General features: G+C 36.1%; 1 protein-coding gene across 2 annotated transcripts; it reads left to right on the forward strand.

Moving 5' to 3' along the window:
• The first annotated feature begins 1,221 nt into the window (after positions 1–1,221).
• On the forward strand, positions 1,222–16,276 carry LOC25490343 (histone deacetylase 19). 2 transcript variants are annotated; one of them, XM_024777719.2, is made up of 8 exons: positions 1,223–1,420; positions 1,750–2,343; positions 4,810–5,250; positions 5,685–5,915; positions 6,596–6,666; positions 6,749–6,806; positions 15,737–15,805; positions 15,937–16,276. In XM_024777719.2, exons 2-8 carry the CDS (start codon positions 1,813–1,815, stop codon positions 16,030–16,032), a joined length of 1,497 nt encoding a protein of 498 aa, XP_024633487.1. In that variant the 5' UTR covers positions 1,223–1,420; positions 1,750–1,812; the 3' UTR covers positions 16,033–16,276. The 2 variants fall into 2 exon arrangements, 1 of the variants encoding a protein (XP_024633487.1); XR_005645384.1 differs by lacking the exon at positions 6,749–6,806 and having other exon boundaries at positions 1,222–1,420; positions 15,937–16,017.
• The last annotated feature ends 446 nt before the right edge of the window (positions 16,277–16,722 follow it).

Here is a 16,722-nt window from a genome sequence, read left to right on the forward strand (position 1 = left end):
AATTGTAAGTTTCGTCAATTATCCAATGAATTTAACAAAACTTAAATTACCCCTCTGAAATTGCACAACTTTAATCAATTTACCCCTACGTTGACTTCTTCCGTTAGTCAACATGACATTTTGCAAATACCCCCACTGAAGTTTTGCACTTATGTGCAAAATGTCCCCTGAACTTGAAAATTTATATTTGTTTTCTTGGTAATTATTGGTTATGCCAATCATATGTCATTTATGTGCTTCATTATGTATGTAATGCATTAGTTTTTAATCTAACAAGTGATTGTACTTTGCTATAATATTTTATCCATTGATAACCATCTTCAATTATCTACGACCACTTTGAAGAAGTCACTCATATATGGCTTTTCAAATTAATTAAAAAGAGTTAAGTCTTTCTTGAAACTTTTATCTTAATGCATGTTTCTAATTCCCTTGGTTTTTTTTCTTGATTCTTCATCGTTTGGGAGTTGTTTCTATTAACTCCTCCCATAATTAGATTACCGATGATTATTTCATCAAATTTTCTTTTCTTTGAAGGCTTATAAGCTCTTTATTACCAATATTCTTCCTCATACATTAAAGGTTGGACAATCTACATTAGGACAAACTTTATTTGTTGCATGAATTGAATTATGTTCAAAATGTGATGTCAAACTTTTCTTGGTAATTTCTTTCTGGTTATGCCAATCATATGTCATTTATGTGCTTCATTATGTATGTCATGCATTAGTTTTTCATATGACAAGTGTGGCTGTACGTTGCTATGCTGACTTTCATATCATTATGCTATAATACATGATATATAGTTGTATACCATCAAAACTTAGCTAATATGCTCCACAATTCGGTGATAATGCAGTCACTTTTAAGAATTAGAAAAAAAATATAAATTTTCAAGTTCAGTGGACATTTTGCACATAAGTGCAAAACTTCAGGGGATATTTGCAAACGTCATGTTGACTAACAGAAGAATGAATTTGACGAGGGGGTAAATTGATTAACGTTGTGCAATTTGAGAGAGATAATTGAAGTTTTGTTAATTTCAGAGGGTAATTGACGAAACTTACAATTTTAGGGGTAATTTGCTTATTTACTTATCGATAAATGTATCAATTTTTTTTGGAGGAACTGTATGAAAAAAAGTTTAAATATGTTTTTTTTCGAGGAACTGTATGAAAAAAAGTTTAAATATGTTTTTTTTGCTTGACTTACCATATTAGTCTGACAAATAAGAGAGAGAGAGAGAGGGAATGGGCCATTCTTGCGTTTTCTGAGCTTAAGTTTTAACCCCTTTCGTTCGTAAAAGAAAAAAAAAGGAAAAAACCAGATTTACCTAAATTAACCCAAGCAGCTGCGACTACGCGACGAGTGTTCGCAGAGGAGTTGCGGGATTGTTTGTTTCGACTGCGCCGGAAAACAAGTACTCCATCTCTGTCCATTTTTATTTATAATAATTGAGTTTATGAAATCCATTTCTATTTTGTTTTATATTTATTATTTCACCAGTTCAGTAGTTTAGCAATCGGTATCTATCCATATATGTTGAGTTTTCTGTTGTTTTATTTATTTATGCCACTACATTGATCGATAGGTTTTGTATACACTTCGTTAGGGTTTGTGAATTCTTTCGTAGTTGATATGGTGCCATTACAGGGGACACCGTGAGCCCAGTAGTCTAAATAACCAACCAATCACAGTCATTTGTATTTCTAAATATATATATATTTTTTTTCAATTCTTGTTTTCAAGAATTTTTTATCAGGATGGTTGAATATTGACGACAAGCACAAAGATTATCGAGTAGCTTCACACATGGATGTCAGTGGCAATTCTCTTCCGTCTTCTGCACCTGATGGGGTAAAGAGAAAAGTATGCTATTTCTATGATCCTGAGGTTGGGAATTATTATTATGGCCAAGGTCATCCCATGAAGCCACATCGTATCCGCATGACACATGCCCTTCTTGCCCACTATGGATTGCTTCAGCACATGCAGGTCCACAAGCCTTTTCCTGCTAGAGACAGGGACCTTTGCCGTTTTCATGCTGATGATTATGTTTCATTTCTTCGAAGCATAACCCCTGAAACACAACAGGATCATATGAGACAACTCAAACGCTTTAACGTTGGTGAAGATTGTCCAGTCTTTGATGGCCTATACTCTTTCTGTCAAACTTATGCTGGAGGTTCAGTTGGTGGTGCTGTCAAGTTAAATCACGATCAATGTGATATTGCTGTTAACTGGGCTGGTGGACTGCATCATGCCAAGAAGTGTGAGGCTTCTGGATTTTGCTATGTTAATGATATAGTCCTTGCAATCTTAGAACTTCTTAAACAGCACGAGGTTTGTCTAGCCGTGGAATTCCCTTTGCTTTAATTTTTCTTCATACTTTAAAGGTATATTTTGTGGAATCGACTGGATTTTTTATATTTCAATTTTCTTTAGAACTGATTTATGGTAAGTACGTAAGTTAATATTTAGGAAGTGTAGCTCAGACTTGCATGCTATATACGAGGATAAAAGAGTATTTCTCTCTTTGATCTTATTTTCTGTTAGATCCTTCTGGAAACTCATTCACAGGGACAACACTAAATTTAATGAAACACGAACCACTTAAAAGTTCTCAAAAAATGTTACTTTTCATCTGCAAAGCTTTTGCTGTAAACTCACTCCAGTGTCTATTATCAATCAGAACATGAAGCCATAGTCAGTATATTTTACAACACTAATGTTGGTCAGGTTTGCATCCACACATTTCTTTTCTCCTAATGAGGCACTTATGTCTTCCTCAGTACATCTAAATAAAAGTAAGCTTGAGCACACCATTGTCCGTTAACTAGTCAGTTTAGTGTTCAATTTAAAGGAAAATGCTATCTATATTCTATAGTATTTGACAACATGGCACTATCTATATTCTATAGTATTTGACAACATGGCACGCTTTCTGGTTTCTAGGAGAATGTTCGGCTGGGTAAAGGTTTTCATAATTTTATCATGCACTTAGAGTCAACTAGCAGTTCTTGTTACATATAAGTTATAACTATAAGTTCGGTTAATTATTTTTCCGTATGTCCTTTCTGATATGTATTCTTTAAATCTCACATAGGGGTTAGGCTGTTCACGTCAAGAGTGCCTGTTAGTATTTAGTTGGTTTGGTTTGTACCAATTTGAACTGTTAGAGTTAATCGGCCATTTGTTTCTCAACTCAAATATTTGTACATTAATGTGGTGGTATTTTTCTCCAGTTATACTACAGTTCTCTCTTGTTTGCTCTGGTTTCAGCAATAAAATTTTGTTCTCCTATAGGATAGTCTTCCATAATATATATGCTGCAATGATATATTACATAAGTTCTAAGCAATCATGTCAATGGTGGATGGTGCAATATGGTAGCCAGTAAAAAATCTGACATATATCATGTCCGACAGCGATGCGGCTATGAAGGAAGCATGGTGGATAGAGTAAAAATATCACATACACACCAAAAGAACTGCAGAAAAGAATTAAAAAAATGACAAAATATTAAATAACAATTAAAACTCAATTGATGGAAAATATTTTTAAGTCACATAATCCTATATCATAACCTCATCACCATCAAGTTCAAGACCTCAAATAACAACAAAATGATAAAAACAATACAAACAAAAAGTAAACGAGAACAATGAAAAATAGACAGTAAGGCAGAGGCGAAAAAAAGGGACTGAAGAAGGATAAACAAAATTAGAGAATGAGATGGATATAGCAGAATCCAGGAGATTAAAAAAACAGAAGCAGGATGAACAGAGGAGGTCGCCAGAACTGGGTGGTTGCCGTATGCCATAATACAGACAGCCAGTCACTAGAGATAGAAACGATGAACAACGAGATGAATGAGAGTGTAGAGTGCAACAGTGCATTGAAGAGAACTGCTGCAACTTTCTTCTAGGGTTTTCTATCACAGGTCTAACTTTTCATGGCCAGGTTCCTTTTTTTTTTTTTTTTTTTTTTTTTAATTTTGAATTTATAATATTTTTGGTGGATATTTTTGCCATGGCTGCCATTGCCCATTGGTGCCTGCTGCGCCCTGTGAATGGTGGCTGCTATGGCCCTCCATGAAGAACCCTCCACTCTACGGTGGAAATTACAACACTGGTTCTATGTTTAGGTAGCTGCATGCATTTAAGTTTTGAACTAAATTTACTGCTTTTAAAGAAAACATACTTTGACGGAGAAACGAACGAGAATTTTCCAAACTATTTAGTTTCAATATATGCTTCTGTTGGAATTTAACCATTAAAAGTGCTGCCTCAATTTGATATCATACTGTTTCAAAAAGAAAGAATGGAGAGCTATTTGAATGTCTTTACTACAATTTTGTTTGTGCAATAAGTCACCAACATCTGTGACTGCAGTACTGCCTACTCATATTTAGTAGATATAAAATAATTAGAGGATTGTTCTCTTATCGTGTTAATTATACAATGGAACGTCTAGTTAAGCCTGCTCTTAAAGCAGTAGGTAAAATGAATTGCATAGTTTAGTTTATATGGGACACACAACAAGCCAAAAACCATTTTGAGGTTTGTTATGGATCGAAAAATTCCTCGACTATGGCATAGGTTTTACCGCTTGATGATTATGCTCATATTTGTTCAAAATATTGAGCTGTAGTCCCTGAAATATTCAGAAACACTACGAGGGCATAAACTGTAGAAAGTTTGTTTGGCAGGTGACAGTGACAGTGCTAATGTTTTGAACTTCTCAAGTGTGTTTGCATACCACTGTTTCAGTTCATATTTTAAAATGCTAATGTTACGTTTGTTGTAGCGTGTTCTGTACGTGGACATTGATATCCACCATGGAGATGGTGTGGAGGAAGCTTTCTACACTACTGATAGAGTCATGACTGTTTCTTTCCATAAATTTGGTGATTATTTTCCTGGTACCGGCGACTTGCGTGATATTGGATATGGAAAGGGAAAATACTACTCTCTTAATGTTCCACTTGATGACGGCATTGATGACGAGAGTTATCATTTGTTGTTCAAACCTTTAATCTGCAAAGTAATGGAAATCTTTAGGCCCGGTGCAGTTGTTCTCCAGTGTGGTGCAGACTCTTTATCTGGAGACAGGTTGGGATGCTTTAATCTTTCAATTAGGGGTCATGCAGAGTGTGTCAGATACATGAGATCATTCAATGTTCCCCTCTTGCTACTAGGTGGTGGCGGTTACACCATTCGGAATGTTGCTCGGTGTTGGTGCTATGAGGTAAAACATTGTTTTTCATTTATTTGATGTAATATCACTAATATAAGGTAGCTTGATTTTATTTATAGGGCTACCAGAGACCTCTGTCCGAGTACCAAAACATCTAGTTGAATTATAATATTGAAATTTCAATATTTTCTACATATTCCATGTTAATTATAAAAAATGCTAAACATGAACTAATTCATTATGTAAAACAAGCGATGGTGTTCAAGAAGTCTAAGTAGCTGTGTATTGTTTCCTTGTACTAGTCTCGAACTATAAAATATAAATTCAGATATAAAGCCTCTCATAATGCAATGTGACTTTTCATGCAATTATTTCTCATATCTCAGTTTGTTCAGTGTTTTAATATTTATTTACAATTTTAGTCAATCTTCTGTCTAGACTTTCATCCAAGTACATAAAATTTTATGTGCTATTTGTTAAGGCAGACGGGAGTTGCTCTTGGGATAGAAGTTGATGACAAAATGCCAGAGCACGAGTATTATGAATATTTCGGTCCAGATTATACCCTTCATGTTGCCCCAAGTAACATGGAAAACAAAAATACCCGACATTTACTTGACAATATCCGATCTAAGCTACTTGAGAATCTTTCGAAGCTGCAACATGCTCCCAGTGTTCAATTTCAGGAAAGGCCTCCTGATTGTGATCTTGGAGAGGTAAATTATTTAACTATATTTTTCCCTGTTATCTTTATGCAAATACTTTATGTTCTTATTTGCTTTGTTTCCTGTTTACAAAATAACTTCTGTTTTCGTTGACTTTTATACAGTATTTGAAAACAGGAAATAAGAACAGAAAGTATTTGCACAAAACCAAGTAATACAAGTGAATTTAAGAAATAAAAACAGAATATGTTTGCAAAGCAAACTAGCCTTATAAAATTATTTTTGAACACACTGATGCATAAGGTACCCACTACCCACATATAGGGATTCAAAAAAGAATTTTAATTTTAACTGTATTATCCCATGCAAACGGAGCAACTTGAATACTTCACAGGAAAAAAGCATTTCTAACCAGATCCATGACTCCTTCAGAGAATAATTCTGTGTCAGTAGTCCTATACTCAGGTGCAATGCGATTAACTGCTCTTCTCTTACCTTCCTTACTCTTAAATTCCCTTCCTTAATAGAGTACCCCACTTCTTCTATTACACTACTGGACAAATCACTAACTATCCTTTGGCCCCACCTTCTTCATCCTAGAATATATGATAGGAGCCAAAATTAAATAGAAGAACTGAATGGTATTTATACTGACTTTTCCCTAACTTATCCTAGCTATTTTTGACTCTCTTCATCCTGTTTGAACTCATTCCCTGTTCACAATTCTCCAGGAATTTGACGATCATGAAGATAGAGATGAGCATTGGGATCCAGATTCTGGCATGGACGTTGATGTTGAACGGTATTTCACTTTATAACTGTATACTAAATTTACTTACCATCAAGTATCCCATGATCAGTGTGTCCTTTACCTCATTTATCAGCGATATTCTCCAAAGCAAAGTCAAGAGAGAAATTGTTGAACCTCCGCTCAATGATCTGGTGTGTGTATTTATCTTTTGAAGTATTTAATTTAAATATATTAATTTCTTGTGGAGAATCTAATATTTGTAGAACATATGATGTGTGTTGTTAGGAATTGTATCTAAACCTACATGCATTTACAACATTTTCCGACAAATATCTAGAATTAAATTTGATATACTCTTAGTTACTTTAGTGTGGCATGTTAGAATAATTAATCAAGTACTTAGTGGAGATATTGAAAAGTTGTGACTATTTAGTTTTAACTCCACTAGTCATTGTATTGATTGTATTGATTAATCTTTCTTATTAATTATGGGTTAACTAGGAGACTCCTACCTATATAAATGTACACTCTCACCACATAATATGATATAATAAACATATTTTCAGTTCTAATATGGTATCTAGAGCTTCTTGATCTAGAGCCATGTCTACTGCTACGTCTTCTCCTACTCCCTTTGATGCGCAACGCGTAACTGCTGCAGCATCCAAAACCTTCAAACAAGTAGTTTCTATTAAGCTTGATGATACGAACTACCTTCAATGGAAGCAACAAGTCGAAGGTGTTCTTCGCGGAACGAAGATGGTGAAATTTGTGATTTCACCTGAGATTCCACCGGTTTATCTCACAGATGCAGCACGCGAAGCTGGAACGGAGAATTCTGCTTACACTGAATGGGAAGAACAAGATTCATTGCTCTGCACCTGGGTTCTTTCAACGATTTCGCCTTCGCTACTTTCGCGGTTCGTTCTCCTTCGCCACTCGTGGCAGGCTTGGGATGAGATCCACAGTTACTGCTTCACGCAGATGAAGACGCGTTCAGGTCAACTTCGATCTGAACTTAGATCCATTACGAAAGGTTCACGCACTGTCGCTGAATTCATTGCTCGAATTCGCGCAATTTCTGAGTCTCTTGCTTCAATTGGAGATCCAGTCTCTCACAGGGACCTAATTGAAGTTGTTCTTGAAGCACTTCTTGAAGAGTTTGACCCTATTGTTGCTAGTGTGAATGCGAAATCTGAGGTTGTTTCTTTAGATGAACTTAAATATCAGCTTCTCACACAAGAATCTAGAAATGAGAATTTCAAGAAAGCTGCTATCACTGAACCTGTTTCAGTTAATCTCACTGAAACTGCAAATTCAGAATCTCAATCTCATGGTCCTAATTCTCAAAACCACAATTATACTGATGGCACCGGAAACAATCAGTTTCCTAACTCTAACCCTAATTTTGGAGGAAGAAATGGCCAGTTCAGAGGACGTGGTGGCCGTTTTGGTGGTAGATTCAAAGGATGTGGTGGCCGTTTTAGTGGAAGATCCAATGTTTAATGCCAAATATGTTCAAAAACTGGTCATGGTGCAAGCTATTGTCACTACTGTTTCTCTGCCCCACAGTATGATTACTACAGTCCCTATGGCTCACCAGGAGGCTATGGTGCACCTCCAAATGTATGGATGCAGAACATGTCACGTCCTCAGCATTCTGGACAGTTTCTTAGGCCTCCCACACAGGCCGGGAATCAGAGAGGTCAAGCTCCCCAGGCCTTCTTATCTGGCTCAGATCCACACAATTCATTCAACAATGCCTGGTACCCTGACTCAGGTGCTGCTCATCATGCACCCGTGATGCATCCAACCTCATGGATTCCACGTCTCTTTCAGGTTCTGATCAGGTCCATATTGGAAATGGACAAGGTTTGGCTATTACCTCTGTTGGTTCCTTACAATTTACTTCTCCTTTACATCCTCAAACTACTCTAAAACTGAATAATCTCCTTCTTGTTCCCTCTATAACCAAAAATCTTGTTAGTGTGAGTCAGTTTGCTAAAGATAACAATGTTTACTTTGAGTTTCATCCTAATCATTGTTTTGTCAAATCTCAGGATTCTTCTAAGGTGCTTTTAAGAGGTATTCTAGGACATGATGGTCTCTATCAGTTTGAGCACACCAACTCATTCAAGACCACTGCTCTTGTCTCTCAAAATTCTAGTGTCAACACTGTTTGCAATAAAGTTCCAGCACAAACTGATAACTCTGCCTCTTTTCATTTAGGTCCCTCAACTGGTTTCAATTTCAATAATTTTCAATGTAATAATGTTGAACATTTACCTAGTAGTTCAACATATAGTTCTACTCAGTCTTTTCCTTCCATGTATGGTATCTGGCATAGCAGACTTGGACATCCTCATCATGAAGTGCTCCAAAGTATTATCAAACTTTGTAATATACAATTACTAAATAAAAGCTTGTCATATTTTTGCTTGTTGTCATGGTAAGGTTCATAGACTGCCATCCTTTGCATCTCAAATGACATATACTAAACCTCTTGCATTAATTTTCTGTGATCTTTGGGGACCTGCACCAGTTGAATCCTCCTGTGGATATACCTATACCTATTTTCTTACTTGTGTGGATGCTTATTCTAGATACACATGGATATATCCTCTGAAACTCAAATCTCACACACTTTCTACATTTCAGAATTTTAAAACCATGATTGAATTGCAGTTAAATCACAAAATTACTTGGAGGTGGTGAGTTTTTACCTTTCACAAAATATCTCAATAGCCTTGGCATCACTCACAGATTCACTTGTCCAAACACTCACCGTCAAAATGGTTCAGTTGAAAGGAAACATAGACATATTGTTGAAACTGGTCTCACTCTTTTATCTCATGCACAAATGCCATTAAAGTTTTGGGACCATGCCTTTTTAACTGCAACTTACCTTATCAACAGATTACCTACACCAGTTTTAGCAAATAAATCACCCTTTTTCTTACTTCACCTTCAATTTCCAGACTATAAATTCCTTAAAAGCTTTGGTTGTGCATGTTTTCCCTTTTTGAGACCCTATAACTCATAAGTTTGATTTTCATTCAAAGGAGTGTGTTTTCTTGGGATATTTCAACAGTCACAAAGGATATAAATGTTTAGATGCTTCAGGTAGCATTTTTATATCCAAAGATGTGTTTAATGAGGTAAAATTCCCTTATCTTCTTGTTTCCATCTCAGAAAGTGTGTTCTGTTTTACCAGATGGTCCCACTTTTCTTCCCACTCCTGTCTCAACAACCTTTACTGTAAACTCACCTACTCCCCAAAATTCTCATTCTGAGTCTGTTCCTCACATTGTTAACTCGCCTACTCCCCAAACTTCTCATTCTGAGTCTGTTCCTACTACTCCCATATCAAACGCCCCTCAGACTCCATCTATTAGTTCTCATCACTCCGAGTCTTCACACAGAAATAATGTTGTTCTAAATCCCACACCCATCACCATTCTATCTCCCTCTGCATCTCAAAATTCCTCACCTGAGTCATCTGCTAGTGTTACTAGCTCTCAGTCTACAAATTCTGAGTCTCCTCCTCCGGTTCCTCACAGAATTCATCCTCATAACCGTCACACAATGAGAACCAGAGGTAAACATGGAATTTTGCAGCCTAGGATTAACCCTACACTCCTTTTGACTCATGTTGAGCCCACTACTTACAAAACTGCTCTTCAGGATCCTAAGTGGCATTTAGCAATGGAAGAAGAATATAATGCTTTACTTCATAATCAGACATGGTCTCTAGTATCTCTTCCAGCAAACAGACTGGCCATTGAATGTAAATGGGTATTCAGGGTAAAAAAAAATCCAGATGGCACTGTAAACAAGTACAAGGCATGTTTAGTGGCTAAGGGTTTTCATCAACAAGCAGGTTTTGACTACAATGAGACTTTTTCCCTGTAGTCAAACATGTTACAGTGAGGACAATTCTGACACTTGCAGTTACTTATAACTGACTCTTCAGCAATTGGATGTGAACAATGCATTCCTAAATGGAGTGCTAACTGAGGAAGTCTACATGGTGCAGCCTCCTGGCTTTGAATCTTCTGACAAGAACCTTGTATGCAAACTACACAAGGCTCTCTATGGGTTAAAACAGGCTCCCAGAGCATCGTTTGAGAGATTGAAATCATCTTTACTTAGCTTTGGGTTCAAGTCAAGCAGATGTGATCCTTCTTTGTTTACTTTGCACACTCAAGCTCACTGCATTTTTATATTGGTTTATGTTGATGATATTATCATCACTGGAAACTCAAAATTGGCTATTTAGAATCTAGTTCATCAGCTCAATTCTGAGTTCTCCCTTAAAGATTTGGGTATACTAGATTATTTTCTCGGCATAGAGGTGCATCACTCACCATCTGGCTCTTTACTTCTCTCTCAAACCAAATATATGAAGGACCTTCTTCAGAAAGCTAACATGATTAATGCTAATAGCATGCCCTCACCAATGACATCTAGTACAAAATTGTCTAAATTTGGTTCAAGTACAGTCTCAGATCCTACATTTTTCAGGTCAATTGTTGGTGCATTGCAGTATGCAACCATAACAAGACCTGAAATATCCTACTCTCTGAACAAAGTTTGCCAGTTCTTATCAAATCCCCTTGAAGATCACTAGAAGCAGTCAAGAGGATACTTAGATATCTGCAGGGTACTTTACACCATGGGTTAATGCTTACACCTGCCAGCTCTACTGAACCTATTGCAATCACCGGCTTTTGTGATGCTGACTGGGCTTCAGATCCCGATGACAGAAGAAGCACATCAGGAGCCTGCATATTCCTGGGCCCCAATTTAGTTTCCTGGTGAGCAAGGAAACAGACCCTTGTAGCTAGATCTAGTGCAGAGGCTGAATATAGAAGCCTTGCACAAGCTTCTGCTGAGATTATTTGGATCCAGTCTCTTCTCAATGAATTGCAAATTAAGAGTAAAATTCCTCATGTCTACTGTGATAATCTCAGTGCAGTTTCTCTTGCTCACAACCCAGTCCTGCACTCAAGAACCAAGCACATGGAATTGGATATTTTCTTTGTGAGAGAAAAGGTTATAAGGAAGGAACTGAATGTCTCGCATGTGCCTGCTCAAGACCAGTGGGTAGATGTCTTGACTAAGCCTCTGTCCACTGCCAGATTCCTTTATGTTAGAGACAAACTGAGGGTTTGTGACACCCTCCGTTTGAAGGGGGACTGTTAGAATAATTAATCAAGTACTTAGTGGAGATATTGAAAAGTTGTGACTATTTAGTTTTAACTCCACTAGTCATTGTATTGATTAATCTTCCTTATTAATTAGGGGTTAACTAGGAGACTCCTACCTATAAAATGTACACTCTCACCACATAATATGATATAATAAACATATTTTCAGTTCTTATATGGCAACCATAGTATTTACCTGTTAACAAATCAACAGTCCATTCCTTTGTCAGTGCACTGTTCAAAACCCCACGTACTTTTTTTACAGTTCTCAGTCCCCATTTAATTTTGTTCTTTTTTAATCTTGTACAACCTACTGTTAGAGAGAAGGGAAAGGGAAAAACCTTGTCAGTCGAGAGAAGAAATTCTTTTACCCTTTAAGCCTTAGCAAATATGCATTAACTATTAATTTTTGAGTGGATTTAAAAGTCACAAAATACTGGCTATTTCTTAAAGAAAACACAAATGATTAGTTTATCTCCAAAGAAAAAAATATTAGTTTAAACCCACTCTTAACAATTGAACAGAATAGGTTCTATAACAACTATTTTTGTGTCAAATCATGTTGGACTGAACCTTAGTGCAATCCGATTTGTAACAATTAAGTAGTTTGGGAATTTGTCATATACCTGCACGTGGGATCGGGTCTATGGGGAAAGTAAGAAGCAAGACTAACCTAAGTTTTCTTAAAATGATTTCTTTCTTGTTTATTCGAATTCCAATAGCAGCTTGTCTTTTTAGAGGTTACAGATAATAAAGAGAATCCTAATCAAACTCTACCACCAATAAGGATTATGTTTTGCAAAAGTACATTTAAGGCTTCTTATTTTAAAAAGATTAAATACTCCAAATCTTTTTTATCCATATGATCGCTCTCCTCTTCGACCTTGAGCTTGTCCTTAAGCTCAAACTTTGGATAAGATTCTTAGAAATTGTCATTCTGGATCATGTGTCAGACAACCTTCTGAACCACTTCTGTCATCAGAAACCTCCTTTGGTGTCATCGATTCAAAAAGTGTGTCAAGACCAAGCTCAAATATGGGAAACACTAATGTTGGATCTTTGCACGTGCGAACTCTAGCAAATTACCTTTTATCAATGAAAGACAGCTCCAAACAGGGGAGGAGCTACACTATGTTGAGGGTGTTCAAGTGAACCCCCTGAATCGGGAAAAAATACCTGTAAATCTAATATATTTTTACTTTTTGAACCCCTCAAATATTGTTCTTGCACCTTAACTCAAAGAACCTAAGAGAAGAAACAACACGGGAGATGATAAACAGAGGATATGCAGGCAATGCAAAAATACCATTGCGTAGATGCAAGCATGAAAAAGGAAGTGTGAGCGGCGGCCAGTTAACAAGAAGACTATTTAGGGTTTTCTATAATCCACTTTGGGCTTTTCACTATGTGGCATATTTCTTTTTTACCAAAAGGTGGCCCACATGTTATGTCTAGTTGTGTTTCTTTTATTTAACCGAAGAAAACAATGTGTGTTGTCCCCGTGAGCATAGCTCAATTGGTAGGGACAATGCATAATATATGTAAGGACTGGGGTTCGAACCTCATACACCCACTTCTTCATATTTAAAATATGTGAGCTCCAACCACTAGGCTACTTGACCAAAAAAATAAATAATGTGTGTGTTTAATTGCATTTAAAAAACATAAATAGATAAAATATTGCCGGATAAGGCAGAAATTGTTAAACTAATTGATTGAATCATTTAGACTTATAAAAGAGTGATTTATTTAGTCTTCACAATATATATTTTTTATATTCGGTTTCACTGCTATAAACTATTAAATTTGTAAAGATTATATATGTAATTTTTTTTACGCACATACATGTAGGGATGATAATGAGTATCTATGGGTAAAATAATATGATATTTGTGCTCATTCCGTTGAATAAATCTAACTCGTGTTTACTCCATATCCTTGTGATTATCTGTTAAAAGGATAATTAACAAATTTAGAGGTACGAGATTATGAACATTCTAATTTCATTGTTGTTTTTGTCGTCGTAGGAGATTATGAATAGTTTCTTTATGAGAAAAATATCGTAGTATGAGCATGAATTTATTTATCAACATCATATTCATGAAATTATTGGTGTATTTTTTTTTGAAAAAAAATAAAATTGAACCCCCTAGGCCAGGGTCCTGGCTACGCCACTGGCTCCAAACCATCATCTAGTTGAATGAAAAGTTTGCAAGGCCATTTGTCCTCATCCTTTACATTTTACAGCAGACATAATATACTTTCTTACTGCGACATCCTTAATGTATAATACACCAGTCATGCCTAATTGGAAGGAAGGAAAGGGATGTGAATAAAGTTGAATCCGCGTATTTTTGCCTTTCAGGCAAGCTGCGAAGCTTTTCTTGCTGACGACGAAAGCTTCAAACTCAGACCGAGACACACCTTACTTTGTAACACCTGACTGTTGAAAAACATGCAAACCAAGTTTGACAGATTGTTCAAGTCTGTACAAAGATTTGGACCGAGACACACCTTACTTTGTAACACCTGACTGTTGAAAAACATGCAAACCAAGTTTGACAGATTGTTCAAGTCTGTACAAAGATTTGGACAAACGACAAACGTATAAAGGACTTATCCTAAGGAAGAAATCTAGGAGATTGCTCCATATAACTGCTTAAGTTAGATCACCATAAAGGAAAAACCAATTTAAACACCCAACTAGTGAAGGGGTCAATCGTAGATATCTGCCATAGACAAAAATAGGCTAATAGGACATTTTAGTCACGAGAGACTCTACCATCAGAAACCAAACACTCTAGAATATCATTTGGCCACCATTTTAGCCTTGAGACGACCCAGTTTAGCATTGGGTCGACCCTGATGGTAAAGATCCACCAATAACTTGAATGGAGAAAAGGTACAAGGTTCCAAGTACTTCTCTTCTGAAGAGCACACATTTCATCAACCTATCACTTGTTTCCAATCATAGTTAGAGAAGGAATCATCTGCAATATTAGGGATAGCCATAAAAGATCATGAAGACAAACAAAATGTCATAATAACTAAAATTAACATAGCGAGTAGAAGGGTTATAACTAGGCACATTATACCTTTATGCATGGGAAGATTAGAGTTAGAGGTAGAGCCAAAACAAATGGAGAAGCAAGCATCTTCAATAACCTCATGGGCAGAAGGAGTAAGTCTACGCTACGGTGTTGGCAAGAAAAGCACTCAACGATGATAGACTTGCGAAGGACGAAAATAGAATCATCTTGAACACGAGGCAGACATGAATGGACTCAGCGCGAACAGGCTAAAGGAGTACCGATAGATTTGGGAGTGGGGAAATGCAACATGCTTAAATAAGGTAGCATAAACTTACACCCGGTAACTGTAGAGACTAAGACTAGTAGTGATAACCCTATTGGGGCTGGGTGTTCCAACATCTATGGAATTAAAAGACTAAATCATTTTTAGTTTGTCCCTCAATTGTTCCAATATATATAAACCTTTGATCATTGGTTGACGTTAACAAGCTTCACATGTAGAGTTAGTGATATAGTTCAAATACACTGATAAAATTGTATTTAGTGTGTGCTGCCTATCAAGGAATAGGAATGAAGATGGAGGAAAATCTCAACAAAGGCTGAGATTCCCATGTATCACACTTTATATTATTTGAGAACTGTTTTGACATTAGAGTCCAAAGACACAACTATAGAGGCTCTGGCAGCAGCTGATGAGTGATTCTTCTTTTTTTTTTTTTTTGAACAAAGATGAGTAATTCCTCTATGAATTGCATTGTTATGCAATCCTCAGACAGCTAATATATTTTATGTCTCTGTTGAAAATTATTTATATTAATTTACAAACAAACTCATGGTATAGAAAATTATACAATTTGTAATGCTGGCTTATCATGCCAGGAGGACCTGAAAAGAACTAGAGAGCACTCAAGGGTCTCGGATACTGCTGTAGTTGAAACAAGCGTGAAGGTGAGTTTCATAATTTCATAAAAAGTACAGATGCATAAAAATTAAATGTATGCAGGCATAAGTATCAGTGCATTTTATTGAAAATATGCGGTTGCTATAAAACTTCTACTTATTGAATTTGGTTATTGCAGGCTTTAGATATTTGTTCTCAGCCAGTTGATGAAGATAATGTGAAAGACGAAGAGAATATTGTGACTGATTTGGCCATAGAGACGGATCTGAAGTGATTGATGAACTGTTTATTCAATGATCTTTTTGTGATTAGCATTTCCTAAAATAATTGAAATGTAGCCGTTGCTTGGTACCTTTGTCATCATTTTGCTTTCATGCCTATTTTAAGGCTTTATATCACATGACAAGTGGTTTCTTTACCCATAATATTACATTTTGTTCCAAAATAGCAAAATAGTACTCCAGTTCGTTTGTTTGAGTGCGGATTTTGTGTTTCTAGTTTCAAGTACAATTTGTGAATTATACTCTTTCTCAGTCATATTCCTTTTCAATAAAATTAATTAATGCTATAAATTTGGAAAATTGAACTTTGTTTTTTATTTAAAGAAATTTTATTTTTTGTTATATGAAAAATTAAACTTCCATGAAATAAAATTTTGTTACCTATAATATATTTTTTTGAACAAGCCAAAATAAATTACATTATTAAAACGGAAGTGAATCACTGCACACAAGGCGTGCAACGAAAAACACCCAAAGATAGTTACAAAGTCACTGGTGCCTAATCAAGAGAGCACCACCAAAAGAAAGTAGTAACAATTAAATTACTAAACAAAAACACCCATACATGAACGAGGGTGTCGCCACCAATCATGATAGTCAAAATCAAGTAAACAAATTTGCTTTCAACCACAAAAAAGAATTCAACTTTACTTTGTTAAGGATGGTAAAAGGATTGGAAGCCG

This window comes from Medicago truncatula, chromosome 3 (assembly GCF_003473485.1).
Source record: "Medicago truncatula cultivar Jemalong A17 chromosome 3, MtrunA17r5.0-ANR, whole genome shotgun sequence".
NCBI classification, from domain to species: Eukaryota; Viridiplantae; Streptophyta; class Magnoliopsida; order Fabales; family Fabaceae; genus Medicago; species Medicago truncatula.